The sequence below is a fragment of the Neltuma alba genome, unplaced genomic scaffold, assembly GCF_004799145.2.
Source record: "Neltuma alba isolate B1F8T4 unplaced genomic scaffold, ASM479914v2 tig00010294_pilon, whole genome shotgun sequence".
In the NCBI taxonomy this organism is placed as follows: domain Eukaryota; kingdom Viridiplantae; phylum Streptophyta; class Magnoliopsida; order Fabales; family Fabaceae; genus Neltuma; species Neltuma alba.
The window spans coordinates 610798-629167 of record NW_021635212.1 but is presented as its reverse complement, the minus strand read 5'-3'; the positions used below and the strand labels follow the sequence as shown (position 1 = coordinate 629167).

General features: G+C 33.1%; 1 protein-coding gene and 1 pseudogene across 1 annotated transcript; one reads left to right on the top strand and one right to left on the bottom strand.

The window, feature by feature from the left end:
- The first annotated feature begins 894 nt into the window (after positions 1-894).
- On the top strand, positions 895-2537 carry LOC114755578 (putative ripening-related protein 1; annotated as a pseudogene).
- A 13385-nt stretch (positions 2538-15922) lies between these two features.
- LOC114755576 (receptor-like protein 9DC3) lies at positions 15923-17221 on the bottom strand. Its single transcript, XM_028944465.1, has one exon. The coding sequence runs from the start codon at positions 17219-17221 to the stop codon at positions 15923-15925; it is 1299 nt and encodes a 432-aa protein (XP_028800298.1).
- Positions 17222-18370: the final 1149 nt, after the last annotated feature.

Below are 18370 nucleotides of genomic sequence, written 5' to 3'. Positions count from 1 at the left end.
AATTACTTGGCTCCCCCGGCGAAGGCACCACTTGATTTGAACCTTTTTAGTTGCCTTGGGTGAAATAAAAAATAAAACCAAATTATACAATAAAACACAACTCGGGTCGTGTCTCTTGAGGAGCCTTTTATTAATTCCTAAGTTAACTAAGTGACAAAGAATTAAAAGGAGAGGTTTGGAAAATGATTTTTCAATTAATAAAACTAATTATGAAAATAAGAAATAAATCTAAACTACTTTTTTTTTTTGTATTTTAATAAAAAAAGAATGAAAATTGCAATTTTTGATTTTAGGAAATCAATGATGAGAATGCTTCTTGAAAATGGAATGTAGCTATCCTTACTTAGTAAAAGATGTGGGAGTAAAGTAATGCACCAAGTTAAGAAAAACAACCCCAAACACGGTTTGGGTCAAGTAAACTTAACACTTGACTACCCTAAACACTAGATAATAATCAAATTATTAAGCCACTTTCGAAAATAACTTGATGTGCAATTTAAATTGAGTTAATAAAACTTGTTTTCCTCTCAAAGAATACTCACGGAGTCACTCAATTGCAATGCATCTCAATCATAAAATCTAACAACACGCTAGATAAAATAATTTTAATGAATGCAAAGAAAATATATATAAATTCAAATCTCAAGCAATACAACTCAAATTAAACTACAAAAATCCAATTAATAGAAATTATAACACATAATCTCAGTCTCCAAAATAAATAAGAAGAATCTTAACGTAGGAAAAATCTAATGAAGTCCAAGAGAAAATTAATTGAAAAACTAAATACTCCTCTAGTTGAAGCTCCAAGTTCAAGCTACTCCTCCATCTTCAAGAAGCACAAGGAAATTAGCCTCTCATGGCTCTAAAAGAATCCACAATATTTTTGAAGCAATGAGAATCCATGGAGGCTATGGTGAGAACGTGGGTGTGAAGATTATTTGTAGAAGAATACAAACAATAGGGGCCGACGGTGATGATGGTGATTGGTTGAAGGAAGAAAAGACGAAAACTGGGGGTGAGAAAGATAGTAGTGTTCGTGGCGTGGTGGTATGCGGCGTGTGTATATGCGTATAAAGAGGGTGTGGAAGTGGCGTATGAGTGTGCTGTCTATGAGTGTGCGTCCTCATGTATATACATATAGGGCAGTTGGCGCGTCATTTGTGGCCTCCATGTCTTGCAATTGATAGAAATTTAATATATATCTAAATATCTTTTCAAAATCCGTGCTTCCCATCTCTTGCGTCTTTTTCTTCTAGTTTTTTTTTTTTTAAATTCTTTTCCTTTTGTTTCAGCTTTTCTTTTATGTTTATTTTCTTTTCTGAGGCCTGTAAAAGATGAGTTGAGATAAAATCAATTATTTAAAAAGAGATAAAAATATGATAAGATCTTCTATTAAATCTCTAATTTCATGCAATCAGTGTTTGATTCAAAATACCCACAATCAATGCAATTTATCTCCCTTTAATTGATAAATATCTCTAAAAAGATATCAAATAATATATTAAAATCAGGATTTATCATATGGTGACAGTGAATGCAAGACTTTTCCCCTCCCTTTAAATGCACCTTACAATATACTACCTGCCGGTATTTAACATAAAAATTGTATAATAGGTTTTTTTTAATCTTAAATATAAAATCTTAATTTACTTTGTTTCCAAAATTTATAATTTTCACCCCAGAGTAATTCCTGTTATATATAACCGCAGGAGGTTCCTATTAAATAGTAATACTTTTTTATTACAAATAATTAATTTAACTATTTTTTTTTTTATATTTATAGATCAGTTATGTATGTTTTATATTAAGAATGGGAGGTATAATATATACATGCACGCACGCATGCATCCATAAACACATAGATACATACACATAGAGATATATACAGACACATGGAACGAAGGAATCACACACACGATTAGGAGGGAACAGTGTGAAGGAAATCGAAGGAGAGGATGAAGATGGAACCTGGCATTTCGAGGCTTTCAAGTCTTGATCTCCATTGTCGTAATAGGCTGCTGCTTGATTGCTGCTGAAGGTGGTGATGACCGCCAAGCCAGTGGCAGTTTGCCGTGGAAGAACCCCCCACCTGGGAAATGCAACGAAGACAACTCAAAGTGCTGTGAAGAAGGCCAACTCTATCCCATCTTCCAGTGCTCGCCGCCGGTGACTGAGCGGACGAAGGCCACCTAACTCTGAACAGCTTTGAGCAAGGCGGAGACGGCGGAGGGCCATCAAAGTGCAACAACATGTATCACTCCGACAACGAAGCAGTGGTGGCACTTTCAACAGGATGGTTCGGGTCCGACGACAACAACAGGTGCCACAGGAGCATCATCATCTTCGGCAACGGAAACGAGGTGAAGGCGACGGTGGTGGATGAGTGTGACTCCCCAAAAGGCTGTGATGAAGAGCACGATTTCCAGCCTCCATGCCTTAATAATGTCGTCGATGCTTCCAAAGCAGTTTGGAAGGCTCTGGGAGTGGCCGACGGCGACGAGGCCGACCTTGAAATTGAATGGTCCGAAGCATAGAAAAAATATATATATATATATATATATATATATAGATTCACGAGAAGTGATATGTATTTCCACAATAATGTATCTCTATGTACGGGGCTGGTTTCCAGTGTGATAGCGTGTATTTGACCACATGCCAATTTTATATTTTTAAAATCTTCAACATACAAAATTGATCCAACTTATGCAGAGAATGACAGTTCTAAAAATTTACCATTTCATAAAACTTGGTTTCGAGTCGTAAGGATCTGAACTAGATGATGATTTTTGCAGGAGATCTGCAGGGTGAAATTCCTCAGAGTTCATAGTCGCATTACGTTTCTCCAGTCGTTAAACCTGTTGAATTTACTCCGACCCGTTATATTAAAATTAAAAGTAATTTTCAAATTTAACATGGCAATATTTATGATTCAAAATTTTTTTTGCGATTCGGTCCTTAGGAATCCTCTTGTCCAAAAAATTCTAGAGTTCTTACCAAAAAAATCTAATAACCTCCTCATTTCAAGTTAATTCTAGTATTTCTAAACCTAAAATTCAGGATGTTACATTAAACAAGCTACAAGTTTCTTATTATTGGCTAGCTATACTTATGGTGATAGAGAAAGTAAGACTTTCTTTTCCCCCACTAAAAAATAATAGCCATTCAAGGATGGGAAAATTAGGAAAAAAATCCTTCACTGAAAATTTTATTTGTATGAAGAATGTAATAAGTTTTTATATACAGAAAGTACCGCTATTTTAATTTGCAAATTCTGTACATACGAAGTGTCAGTACTTTCATTTAGATCTTTTTCACTAATAAAATTTTTAATTGATGACTTTTTCTCAGTTTTACAAAAAAGTATAGCATGTGTTTGATATTAAAAATGGAGGGAGAAATTAGGAAAAAATTTTATTTGATAAGATTTAATGATTATGCCGCTATTTATATAAAAAAAAAAAATTTAAAACAATGAGAAATGGGGAATAATGATCATATCATTATAATAAATCCCCTACAAAGTTCTCATGTACGGATTAGTTTTCCATTAACGTACCAAACAGGGCAGAAGACTTGCCTTCGTCAATTAATTGTGATTGAAAGCCAATTAGTTTTCAATGAATGAGTGCGGGATATGGTATTTAATATATGAGGCTTCCTTTTATAGGGAGTGGTTTATATGATAAAAGGTCCCCCAGTAGAAAAAAGTGAATAAAGAACATATTAGTGAAAAGGAGACCAATACGCGTATTCTTTTTTTTTCCCCCGATGAGAGAAGGGCAGTTATCAGTACGTGCTTGCATCAGAATGAAGAAAACTTAAAAGGAATTCAGGGGGAGAGGCAAAACCGACGAAGCCTTCTGCAACCTCCAGAGCTCTCTTCGCTAGACAGTCAGCAGCTTGATTCACATCTCGACCAAGCCACTCTATACTAACTTCCCACTCGTTCTCGATCCAATCACGGATGCTTGTAATAAGGTAATTCTCAGGGTGATCTTCGCTCTAACCACTCCCAATGAGCTCCACTACTTCCAAGCAGTCTGTCTTTACCACCACTTTCTTCCACTTCATCTCCCATGCGCGACGTAAACCCATGAAGATAGCCCAGACCTCGGCTTGGAAGCTGCTCCCTCTGCCTATATTAAACAGAAAACCGGCCAGAACATCTCCATTGTAGTCTCGAGCTACACCACCACAAGCAGAAGTATTATTTGAAGGGTTAAAGGATCCGTCAACATTAACCTTAACATACTCCACAAAAGGAGGTTACCATTTGTAAGTACGATGCACCTGTTGCTGAGAACCACATAACGTAAAGTCCGACCAAGACAACATTGCTCGAACCTGAGCCAGGAGCTGACTAGGACCAAGCGATGTACCATTAAACACACCATCATGCCTATTAAGCCACAACCTTCTGCACATGAGTCCAAACCAAACTCACCACTTTGCACCCATGATGTTAGTTGTTTGATTAATATTCCACTCAATCCATGTTCTAGCATCAGAAAAGGAGAAGAATTTATCATGAAAATTTGGGAGAACAAGCATCTTCCAGCAGTCAACAGATCTCAGACAATCTCTTAAGGCATGAAGAATGTCTTCTCTTTAGGTAGAACAAAAATGGCATTTATCCTCTTGCTGTAACCCTCTAGCCGCGCGCAGACCGTTAGTAACCGACCGCACAAAGCCAAAGGAAGGTTTTGCAACATTGTGGTATGGGGAGTTTCCACAATTTACGCCAACTTATACGAATAGCAGCCGTATAATGATTACATAACAGTGAATAAGCAGATTTAAGAGAAAAATCACCATTTGACGTCCCTCTCCATCTCACCGAATCGATATCTTCACAGCAAACGGTGGGAAATAATCTTGCGATGCATGAAACGACTGCGCTCGAGAGATAGAGAATAAATTTATGCCAAATCCATTCGCCTGAATCTGTGATATAATCAGCTACGTAATCTTCCAATAAATTTTCTGGGACGTCCTGAGCAGCATGGTTTAATAATTTGTCATGGTGAGGCAGCCAGAAGTCCTTCCAAAAAAGAATTTTTGAGCCATTTCCAAGCTTCCATTCCACCCCATTCATAGTAGACTCCCAAGACTGTTGGATACTTCCCCAAGTGGGCGAAGCTAATTTCTTCTTTTCAACTTTAGGAATTAAATCTCCTCCACATTTATATTTTTCTCTCGAGAATTTGACCCACAAAGACCAGCGCGCGTATTCTCTTAGGTTTAGTAGTACAAAAGATGTATCGCACAGATGCAAAACAAAATATTAATAAAGCAACATCATTTTTCAGTCGTATATAATTATATTAACTTTATTAAAAAAATTGGTAGGAAATAAAGTTTTTTCTTTTTGAAGTTAAATACTGATATAACCTTGGAATATTCAAATAAATTTTTTGCGCTCTGTAATTACTTTTAAGTCAAGTCTTCCTTTTCTAGAGTTGTTTTAAGAAAATGCATACCTAAGTCGAGTTGGTATATTTTAATTTGAACGCACTATCATATAAATTGCCCTCCTTTTGTCCGCCAAAACAAAATTATTAATTGTTTCGTTTAGTCAAAAGATTGGCACAAGAAGGAAAGAAATTAAATAAAAGCCATCAATAGGCCACATAATGAACCACTAGAAGGGCATACAAAGATAGTCAAAAATCAATGCATAGTGGTTAATTATTTTGATAGCGTAAAAGGCAATATATTTGAAGTAAAAAAATTCGTTACAATTACATTTAAAAGAAAATAATGGACTAAGAAATCCAATGGTGGGGTGGGTGTATTAGCTTGTAATGATGGCCCGTGGAAGATCATAATTATATCATTTTTTTAGTTTTTCAAATTCTACATAATATATGGGATCCATCTCATAAAAGTAAGAAAAATGTAAATGACTTCGAAAAAATAAATTTGCATCGTAGTCTTTTTTGTTACAAAATCTAGTAAGGCAAAAATTTCATAAACTCGTTGCGAATCTATAACAAAATTCACCATAAAAATTTTTGTAAATTAGTTGCAAGGGAACAATCAATTGTAAAACAAGTCATGACATAACTTCCTTGATTAGCATATCGTTTTCCTTGATTAAATTATCTTCATTCTTATCTCCATATTTTCGGAGTAAAAGTGACACAGAAAAATGTCGTTTTGTACTAGATTCCTAGTAGGATGAACATATGCATCTTTGTTTCTTTTCTTTTCTTTTCTTTTTTGATAAATATGGGTATCCTCCTATTAGAGGCAATTCTATTCGAAGCAATATAAGGCACTAAATGTGGGATCTGGTTTACCATGTTGTAGATAAATATCATCTTTTGTTACACCTAACCTTATTAGTTGCATCTTTTTTTTCTTTTTTTCTTTTTTTTCTTTCCGCTACACATAGGTATTCTCTGCAATTCTTTTTTTTCCCCCTTAGGATAAAGGTCATTTTTGCTCCTGAACTTTTCACAAAAGAGCTGTGGGTGATCAAGAAGTTTTTTTTGGGAACAATATTGCTTTGGAAGTTGAAAAATGATAGCAATGTCGGCCTACATGAAAGAAAACCTAATGTTTTCTGTTGAGTGACAGTTTGTCGATCCAAAATGCAATGCTGGCAAGCACATGGCATCCACCTCACGACTGTTTTTCCATGTCAAAATTTATAACTGAGAAAAAAATTGTAATCCTTCCTCGGTTCCTCTCTGCTGCCCCTTAATTAATCCATTTACCCTTTCATCTTCGATCACAAAGAAGCATCAAAGACCACTCAAGCAAGAAAATTGCTCCGCATCAATGAAATCTCCATTTTCGGTGCTAGTCTCTCGACCCCCTCTTTCGTGTTCTCCAATGTCGGCGTGATTATCAACTCCGATACCAACATCAAGTTCCAGTGGGACTTCACCTTGTCACTGTATGTTTGTGAGTTTTTTTCCATTGTAAGAATTGTTAATTGGAAACTAATTATTTAGCAAGAGCTTGACAATGTTTAATATTTTCCTTCTAGTCATCTGTGCTTCTAAGCAAATCGCTGATATTTATGCCTCGAAATAGATGGTTCTAATAACCTAGCCATGTTAGGCTCTTTCATTCAAAATCAACCCAGATGCTTGATCTGATTTCATTGTCAGACCTCTTCTGCAATGAACACTTCTATGGGGAGATGAGAATCCTTCCAATCTGGTCTTGTTCTCGCCTTCCAAAATATCCACCTATCTCGCTGACTCGCCATTGCAATCTCGTGGTTCCAGAACATCGGCCTATCTTGACTCATAATTGCAAAAGCATTCAAGAAGAAAATGATCTAGTGAGGCTCCTATCCAGATTATGTAGTATTTGCACAATCTGAAGGTGACGCACCTCGTCGTCCAATTTTGCTTCTATTCAGATGGTTGGCCGTTAGGCGGATTTTTTACTCATATACGATGAACAGTGAAAAAATTTACTCAGATACGATAAGATCAAAACTATTTACCAAGATACTACACTTGAAATCGTTCATACCGTGAACAACTTTAAATTTATATAGAACTCGTTCTTAGTCTGAACAATTTCAGTGGAGCCCATATCAGAAAATAAAAGTTGTTCTTGGTCTGAACAACTTTAGTGAGGCCCACATCACGAAATGAAAGTTGTTCTTAGTCTGAACAACTTCAGTGGGGCCCACATCATGAAATAAAAGTTGTTCTTGGTCTGAACAACTTCAGTATGACCCACAATCCATATTTGTCTTGTACTCCACGTGAAATTGCTTCCTTCCATGCCTTTTCAATTTTCATTTGACCAAACCACACTTTTGTTTTTTCTTGCCACACGCAAAGTCACTCAAGGAGTAGTGTTTCATTGTTTGAAGCTCAACTCACCCGTAAGAATTCCTTCCCTACATATTCTCATCAGTATAGGACTCAGGGAGTGGTCATTTACTGTCTTTAGCTTTGTTTTGGCGTGTGAGTGTATAGTGTAATTTTGGTCTATATAATGGCATTTGACATTCTCACTCCATCTGCCTTCTCATCACTTCTCAAATTGTTCTTAAACTTAGCTAATTCCTTTATTCTTCTTTCTCCTTCCACACTTTCGTGTGAAGTAGTTGGTGTGTGCAATCTTACAATTGTATACATTTTAGAAATTAGAGGCTGAAAGGAATATAATTATTCTTTGACTAGCACATGAAGGTAAATTTACATTGAATAATGATAAGCTTATAATAAATACACTTGTATAATTTTACATTAAGTACCATTTAAGTGACCTAAAAAAGCATCCTTATGATTGAAAACAAAAATAAATGTTAATAACTATTTCACACTAGTTATTTAAAAATTATAATTACTTAATATGACAAAATAATTAGCCATTACTGATGAGTAATTTTTTAATATTTATATGTTATTATTTGGTCTCCCTAAATAATTATAATTTTTATGATTATTATGATTATCTTTAATAAGTATTACTTTTCCTAAGTCCTCCTCTCTAATTTTTTCCAAAAATTAAATAAAAAAACTCCTCTCTTTTATTATTATTAATCCCACCATCAGTACTCTTTTTATCAGAAAAATTTGGGCACCATTTAGTGCTTGTTTTCATCAGATATAAGACCAGACTAAACTCACAATCAAATATTATCTAACCAGATACATATTTAATTTGACTACATATTTACTCAAACACTGTCTACTAAAAAAACAGTTATATATTTAATCAAATTATAAAAAAGTAAACTACAATTTATTTTATATGACAATTAATTATATCTCTACATTTTTTAATTAAAACGAACTCAACATGTTAAAATGACTAAATGTAAAATTTTTATTTATCATTTAGCAAAATACATACCAAAATTTTAAAAAAAAATTAATCTAGAAAATGTACCTTATTCAAAAGAAAAATCAAGTTTTACGTTGAGATAAAATATATACAACTAAAAGACCACACACACCACCTACTTCACACAAAAGTGTGGAAGGAGAAAGAAGAATGGAAGGAATCGACCAAGTTTAAGAATAATTTGAGAAGTGATGAGAAAACAGATGGAGTGGGAATGTCGAATGCCATTGTATAAACCAAAATCACACTATGCACTCACATGCCAAAACAAAGCTAAAGACAATGAATGACCACTCCCTGAGTCCTATACTAATGGGAATATGTAGGGAAAGAATCCTTACGCATGAATTGAGCTTTAAACAATGAAAGACTACTCCTTGAGTAACTTTGCATGTGGCAAGAAAAAACAACTTTCATTTCGTGATGTGGGCCCCATTGAAGTTGTTCAGACCAATAACAACTTTTATTTTCTGATGTGGCCCCCACTGAAGTTGTTCAGACCAAAAACGAGTTCCATACAAATTTAAAGTCGTTCACGGTCTGAACGATTTTAGGTGTAGTATCTTAGTAAATAGTTTTGATTTTATCGTATCTAAGTAAATTTTTTCACTGTTCATTGCATCTGAGTAAAAAAGCCGCCGTTAGGCATAACGCTAGGATCGTTTTAGGGAGCACTGGGGGGCGGGGGCAACAGTCAAATCTAAGGGAAAGAAGTGATAGATCAGACAGTGTGGACTTGAGGACTAGCATTGAAGGAGGAAGAAAGTTTGGGGATGCGAAAATGGAGTGAATGGAATGGAAGGGACATCACGTGTTCCTCTTCGGTCCCTCAGTCCCTCTCTCATATTCATTTTTTTTCAATGTTTTTACTATGTGGCATGAGATGTGGAATAACATGTGGCGAAATATCCTACTCGGCAGAGCCACTTCAGCTATTGGGTCAACTAACTGTTGACCGTTTGTATCTGTTAGGGCAAGGTCGCCATTGCTATGATTTTTCAACTTCCGGGCAACATTGCTCTGAAAAAAACTTCCTAGTACCCACAGCTCTTTTTTTTTTTTTTTTTGGGACTGAGCTAACTAATTCTCTTATGCAATACAAATTTCGTTGAGAACCGTAGGTTTAATATTAATTAATTTATTAGTATGTTTGTGCATGTATATCCTGGGATTTGGACATCGTACCCTATGTTAATATCTTAACTAAATGCACATTTCCTACAACAAAAGCAAAAGAAATTGAGTTATATGTTAACTTAATTTCATTTTTTTCAAATACGCGGAGTCGCAGACAAACCGATATCATCCTTTTGGTAAAAAGACAATTAAATATAATATATCGTAAACTAATCCTAAAACTAAGGGGAAAAAACCAAGATCTGCATTCAAAACCATTAATCAAGGCATTTAATGGTGAGGATAAAAATTGATAACTGTTCACTAAAACAATTGCAGCCTTTTTTCTACTAACAAAATCCATCATCAAACTTTTCTGATCATCTAAATGAAAACCATAACACTATTTACCAATGCATTTGATGCACATTTTAAGAAAAATCAGTCAAACAGAATTTCTATAGAGCACATAAAGCCAAGTTCTTCCGCAAATAACGCATCATCTTTTCATAATATTCACTTTCTTTACAAACTTTGCGAGCAAAACAGTTATTCCATTGGAGTCTCTTCCTTATGCAGTATTCTATAATCCTGCATTAAATTTCCAGGGCCAGAAAAAGAAATAAGGCACTTTAAAAATGCATTTGAAAAAGAAACCCATTTAAGGATGCTGTTTGGACAGTGTTGTCTATGTCAGGTAACTAAATTAAACAATTCATAGACGCAAGAAAACAAAAGCAATAGATTTAGAAGCACATTAATGAGGGTAATCTCACCTTCTATGTCATTCTTCTTTAGAAGAAAGAGTTACTTGAAGTCGTTTTGGAAGGTTTTCCCAAGGGCATTCTTCTTTAATAGCTCTCTGTAGCAATTGTTCCTCCACTGCCACCGGACCACGGTGCATTTTCCACTACCCAGATAGCCAGTCTGCCTCTACACTATAAAACCTCATAAAGTCACCAAAAGTCATTATGGTCATGATCTCACCCCGGAGCTAAATCTTTAACATACAGAGAATAAGAGTTCCAAAAATCATCTCATAAAACTTAGCTTCGAATCGTAAGGATCCGAACTAGATTACGCGATGGCCAGCTATGCTATGATAGTGGCAAGGAATTCACGGAAAGCGGGAGAAATTACATGAACGTTGGTCAAAACTGAAAAAGAGAAACGGACATTTGAGCACCTGATCTTCGTTTGAGATGCCGACTTCAGCTAGGGTTTCAAAACTCAAATCCACTGACTCTGTTTCTTCTCCTCTGAAGCAAGGATGAAAATTTTCGCACGAGATCTGCAGAGTGAAATTCGTCAGAGTTCATAGTCGCGTTGCGTTTCGCCGGTCGTTAAACCCGTTGAATTTTACCCGACCCGTTACAGTATTTTACTCTAGGTTTTAAGATTTAACATAACAATATTTATGCTTCAAGATTTGCTCTTTGTTTCAAAAAAATGTCACCAAATAAATTTACTGATCAAATTATGTAATTATTTAAATAACAAGTATTTCTTCTTCTTGTGCGATCAAAAAACAAGTCCGATTTCTTATGTTGGTTTTAATCACCATTCAATGTTATTCATATGGAAAAAGTTTCAATTTGAATTCAAGATTTGAAATTTAATTTTTATATAATTAATTTTATTTTTCATTTGGCTAATATTCCCATCATAAAACATTCAAAGGTTTATAACCACTTAAGAGAATAATACTACCTTTAATTTTTAATATAAGAGCTAGTTGATTAATTTGAGTATATTAAGAAAACTCATTAAACTAGTTACTTGTAATAAATAGTATTGTCTTTCTTAAAATATTCTCGCTAATCAAGTGTATTAGCTAAAGCAACCATTATTATAAGAACTATTCCAAAAAATAGATAAATATAAAAAATAAAATAAATTGAGGTCTTATATTTATGATCAAAATAAAAATTAAATAAGCTCTTATATTAAGAACTATTTCTTTTGGTCCTAAATGGTAAAGCTAAATAACTAATTTATATATATCAAACAAATTTATTAAGTTAATTATTTGTAATAAATATGTTTTAATTTTTTAAAATATCCCTTTAGTCATTGTCTCAGGAATAAAAATTCTCTTTAATATGCAATCAATAACTTTAAAAAATTTATAAATTTTAGAGACAAAAGATATTGAGATATCAATTTAAGAGTTAACTCTTACATTTACAACTATGGCAAGAATATTGAAAAACGTCTCTTGCTGTTTTTTTTTTCCTTCAATTCTTTGCATCCTCTCCCACAAACTTTACAAAAATTAAAAATAAAACAAGCCTTATAAAGAAAGACTCATGTAAAGGAAGAAAGACTCGTACCCCAACTTTTTCGGAACCCCCAGTTGTCCAAGTAAGTTGTGCTGAATCAACACCTTCTATTTTTTTGGGTCTTTTTTTTTTTTCTTGACCTGAGGGGTTTTCCAATTTAACACCTTATATTCCAAGTTTATACGAATTTTTAAAAGATATACTCCTTCGGTCCTAAATATAAGACTCTTTTTATAGTATAATTTACAATACAAAAAGAGTCTTATATAATTACACTACAAAAGAGATCCTATATTTAAGATGGGAGGAGTATTCACCACATAATTTGGGACACCCTTGTATAAAGGCCCGTTGGACGGTTTAGTTTGAGACCCTCTTTTTAATTATGACCATTTGATTGTTTGAATTAACTTGGTTGAAGCTTTTGAAGGACTTGAAAATTGGGAGGAAAATGAGGGGGGAAAAAGTATAAATGAACTTCTATATATAGATATATATATAAATAAATACATACTTAAAAATTATTTTTTTGGGAGAAATTGGTGGATTCAAGCACTTATTATACTTTTTTTTTCCGTCCTCTTTCCTACTTCGTATTTATAATATTTCATTGACCATTATTTTTTATTGGATTTTATGTTCCGTTTGGATGGAAAGAAAAGGTGGGAGAAAAGAAAATGACAAGAGAGAAAATGAAGAGAAGAGAAAATATTGTCACCCATTTTGTTTGGATGAATGAGAGAAAATATGAGGGGAAAAAATGAGCCAATATGCGAATGACTAAAATACCCTTATCTATATGCCAATATATTATGTTTAAAACCAAATTAAATATCATAATAAAAAATTATATAAACATTAAGATTATCAAATGATTTAAACAAAATTAATTAATAAAAATATATTATCATATTATTACTCTTCTGATCCTATTTATAAGACAAGAGAGATTTTTTTTTTTGTTCTATTTATAAGTCATTTCATTAAATTTTCAGTGTGACTATACTATTTTGTCCTTCATTTATTATAGTGTAGGTAGTTATCTCTTTTGAAAGGTGTATATATTAAACATGTGTAAAGTTTAAAAAAATTTATATTTTTATGGAGAGTTAATGCATTTTAAGGTTTTTTTGATCTGTGTAAAATATACTGAAAGTGCCTTATAAATAGGACCAGAAGAGTATATTTAAAAATCAAGTAGTTTCATAAAAAAATATTATTTTTAATAAAAATAAAAAAAGTGGGTAGCTTTTTAAAATTAAATATAATAAAAGAAAATAAATAAAATATATATAAATAATAAAAATTTATTATAAAGTTTGGCTACAGCAACATAATTTAGCTAAATAATAAAATAGCCATAAATAAAATTAAAAAATTGCATTAAAGGCAAAATATGCTTTTATGTATTTAGTATAAGGAAGGTGTATGAGGAATGTGAGTTTTCTTCTCATTTTCTCTTCAGATGTGAAGAGAAAAGTTGAAGAGAAAATGATATAGGCCCGGCATCCTATTTTCTCTCCTATTTTTCTTTCCTCCTGCTTTTCTCTTCTCATCCAAACCAAGAAAAACTCATTTCTTTCTAATGTTCTTTCCTCCCTCATTTTCTCTCCATCCAAACAAGGGGTTAATGATGTCAAATGAAACAGTGAAATACAAAACTAGTAAAATAGGGAGGAGGAAAAACTAAAGAGTTGTCATCTCTCTCATTTGAATATACGAGAGAAGATAGAAAAGAAAAAATTAGCAAATATCTAAAGAACTAAAATATTCTTATCAAAATATATCATATTTAAAATTAACTCAGATTAAATATTGCAATAGGAACATTATACTAACATTAGCATCATCAAATAATTTAAAATCAAGTTATTTGGTTTATACACACACATATATATATATATATATATTCATATTATCATGTTGTAAAACCAAATTATTTAATAAAAAGTGAATAATCTTTTGAATATAATAAAAAAAATATGGAGAGGAAAAGAGAGGAGGGATAGTCACAAAAATTTTATTTTCCTTTCCAAACCTCTCAATATATAAAAAGAAAATTTGAAGAGCAAATGAGACGTGTGGCCCATTTTATTTCCTCCCCCACTTTTCTACTCTGCTTGAATGGGAAAAAAATTGGGAGGGAAGAAAATGGGGGCAAAGGAATAGAGAGAAGAAAAAATCAGAGAGAAGATATTATCATCCTCTTGCTTAGATAAATGAGAGAAAAATAGGGAGAAAAGAAAATGAGTGAATATCTAAATAACTAAAATACCCTTATCAAAATATATCATATTTAAAACTAAATCAAATTAAGTATTGCAATATGAATATTATACTAACGTTAGTATTATCAAATAATTTCAAATCAAGTTATTTGGTTTATATATATTTTTACAGTATTATATTTTAAAAGAAAATTATTTAATAGAAAATATTCTTGTAAGATAAAAAGTAAAAAGTGAATAATTTTTTAAATATAGTAAAAAAATAAATGTGATAGGAAGTGAGAGGAGGGACAACTAGGAAAATCTTGTTTTTCTTCCCAAGTCTCTTCATATTTGGGGAGAAAATGAGATATGGAGTTTACCTTTTTTTTTCTCCCACTTTTCCTTCCTCTCATATTTTCTTTCCTATCCAATCCTTAAAAATCTTGTGCCTATGTTGAATGGATGGATACATGTATTAATTAAATGAATTTCATTAAGATGAGGGTCAATTCAATTAGAATCGATTTTGAAATAATTCATTACATTGATATTTACAAAACTCATTTCTACTCATATTTTTCTTTCTAGTTTTCTTTCCCCCTAATTTTATTTTAATCCAAGCAAGGAGTTCTTTCCTCCCTATTTTTTCATATCCAAGTAAGGAAAAAAAACTGATTTCTCTCCATATTTTTCTATCTAATTGTCTTCCCTCTCTAATTTTCTCTCAATCTAAATAAGAGGTAAAAAAAATGAAATAGAAGAATTTATGAACTTACGGGGAAAAAAAAGGGGGGTCACGTATGTCATTGACAGGCTAAAATGCTTTTAGGCCCAAGGATTTCATCAGAGGACGAGCCCAGCTAAATATTAACCGTTAAGTAATAAAGCAATTGAGGCTCGTGTTTTGCATTGCCATATTTTCAATTTCAAGAGTTTGGCAAAAACAAGAAAAAATTGTTAAGAGTTTAAAATTTGAAATAAAATCATTTTGCTTATTTTAAATTCCTGCTTGCAGTATTATTCTGAACAATCATGTATCGATCATAAAGTCTCGAAGCAGAAAGTCATTTTCACATATTTATAAAAACCTAAAATCCTTTAATGGAACTTTAAATTAAAAAAAGCGAACAAACGAAATGTTTCTTTAAATCATTAATTAAACGAGAAAAGTTGAATGGTTGATAACTAATTCAAATAACATAAGTTGATGACATGTCTGTACCACAAAGGAAAAAAAGTTGCTAACATGTGAAAAATTTTATTCACATGATGATCGAATAGTACATAGCATACAAATGAAGCCAAATGACTTGAAATTCATTAAGAAAAAAGGGAAAGACAATAACTTGCATTAAAATTTTAATATACAGTATATTACATCCCAATTACTAACCTGATATTTAAGAAACATGAAATAATAACCATAGTGGAAACATTGGGGGGGAAGATGACACACAATATATCACATGAAGCCACATTTTGTGCCTAATTCACTCTTCTTTGATTCTGATGGGCTCTTTTCCTTGTCCTTTTTGCTTGTTTCTTAGGCCTTGCTTGAAAAATTCTGACAAGCCCTTTAGGTTTTCCAGTTAGGAAAACAACTTGACCCATGAATATTCCAAACACCATCCCACATCCATATCCCAAAGCCACTGGTTTCCAACCAAATCCAAATTTGTCATTACTTGATAAAGCTGGTTGTGGCAATTTCCCTTCATCATGATTACATGTTTTTGACAATTGAAATCCACATAGTCCTAAATTTCCCTCAAAAGAATATTGTGAAAATGTATCAAACTGCTTACCTTTTGGTATTTCTCCAACAAGCTGATTTTGTGAAAGATTCAAAACTTCAAGAAAGTTGAGATCTGCTAGTGCAAGAGGAACCTCACCTTTAAGCAAGTTTGATGATAAATCCAATGATTCTAGGTTTGTCAAGTTTGCAATGGATTGAGGAATAGGACCAGTGATTTTATTGTGGGAGAGATTAAGCCCCTTAAGTGAATGCAACTCACCAATAACATGTGGAATCTCTCCATCAAACATGTTTTTTGACAAATCAATTGATGTGAATGTAGTTATGATCTTTACCAACTCCAAATCAACACCTTTCAATGTGACCATCACTGATTCTTGATAATAACTATAACCGTTTTCCAAGTAATTTGGTCTGGCTGAAACAAAGTCAACATTCTTCATTCCTTTAAATTCCTTGATGTATGCTGTTGGCAAAGATCCTCTAAAATGGTTGTTGGAAACATCAAAAATTCTTAACATGGGAAAAGGATGTTTGGTTTTGGAACTATGAATAGCATCGTAGAACTCATTATCTCTTAAAATGAGTACCTGTAACTCCGGTAAGCCTTCAAGCCAATTAGGAAATTTGTCATTGATCTTGTTTGCTCTCACGTCTAAAATTTGTAATTGCTTGCAATGGGTCAAAGACAAAGGCAACCGTCCCTCAAATTGATTGTTGTTCAAATGCAAAGATCCCAAAGAATTGCTCCTAGAAAAATTGTCTGGTATAGATCCAACAAAATTATTCATCTGCAAATCTAAACTCATAAGATTTGGGAAAGCAACAAGGCACTTTGGGATATGGCCTGACAAGTTGTTGTGAGATAAGTTGAGTATCTCAAGTGAGCTTGCATTGCAAAATGAGGAAGAAATGTGTCCACTGAATTTGTTGTTGGACAATGAAAGGAAATAAACACCAAAGGATGGAATTGGGAGATTTCCTTGCAACAAGTTGAAGCTGAGATCAAGAAACCTTAAGTTTCTCATTGAAAGATGTTCAGCTGATGTCAAGTTGTTATGAGAGAGATCCAATACCAAAGAACCATTCCTCACTTTATTAAACCATTGGGGAATATCTCCATGAATTTTGTTATTAGAAAGATTTAAGAATATCAAATTTTGAAGGTTTCCTAACTCTTTAGGAAAGTCACTGATGTTGCAAGAGGATAAATCTAAGCTTCTAAGATTGGGAATGGTATAGTGAACATTATTATTAGAGCTAAGTGAGAGAAACTTGTTGTTTGAAAGATCAAGATATTTTAGATTTTGAAGCTTTGAGAATTGATGAAGACTAATGGGGCCTCTCAAAATATTTGATGACAGACTTAGATAGGAAAGATTTAGGAAGCCAAAAATTGAATCAGGAAGGCTTTGCAACATATTATCACCAAGATGTAACCTCTGCAAATTTGGAAGGCCTATGAATTTTGGAAAGATAGTGATATGACAAGAAGATAAATATAAGACCGAAAGATTGGGAATGGTGTGGTTAAGATTATTATCAGAGGTAAGTAAGTGAAACTTGTTGCCTGAAAGATCAAGATATTTTAGATTTTGAAGCTTGGAAAATTGGTAAAATTTAACAGAGCCACTCAAGTTATTTGATAATAGTCTCAAAGTAGAAAGATTTATGAGGGTAAAAATTGACTCCGGAAAATTACCTTGTAGCTTGTTGCGAGAGAAATCAAGAAATTCCAAATTTGAAAGATTTCCAAACACATCTGGCAACAAACCACTAAAATAATTGTCATTTAGGCACAATGAAATCAGACTTGGCATATTTGGAAGAAATGAGAGCTCACCACTAAAATTGTTTGTTGCAAGGTTCAAATGAGTTAATCGAGTGAGGTTCTCGAAACTTGTAGGAATAGGCCCATCAAATTTGCAACCTTCAAGACTCAAAATGTTAAGCGACTTCAAAGAGAAGGAGCCTAATGCAATAGAAGACATATCTACATCATCTAAAACAAGTTCTCTTAGATTAGTCATGTTTAGAACAAGCTTCTCCCAAGTGGATGGTTCAAGTCTTAACAATCGATCATATAAGGAAAATCCATTATTAGACAAATCAAGAGAGACCAACTTAGACAATTCTGCAATTTTAGGAGAAATTTTACCAGCAAAAACAGAATCGCT

Excerpts from the sequence above, each read along its gene's own strand:
- LOC114755576 (XM_028944465.1), bottom strand. The coding sequence starts at position 17,221 with ATGAGAAACTTAAGGTTTCTTGATCTCAGCTTCAACTTGTTGCAAGGA.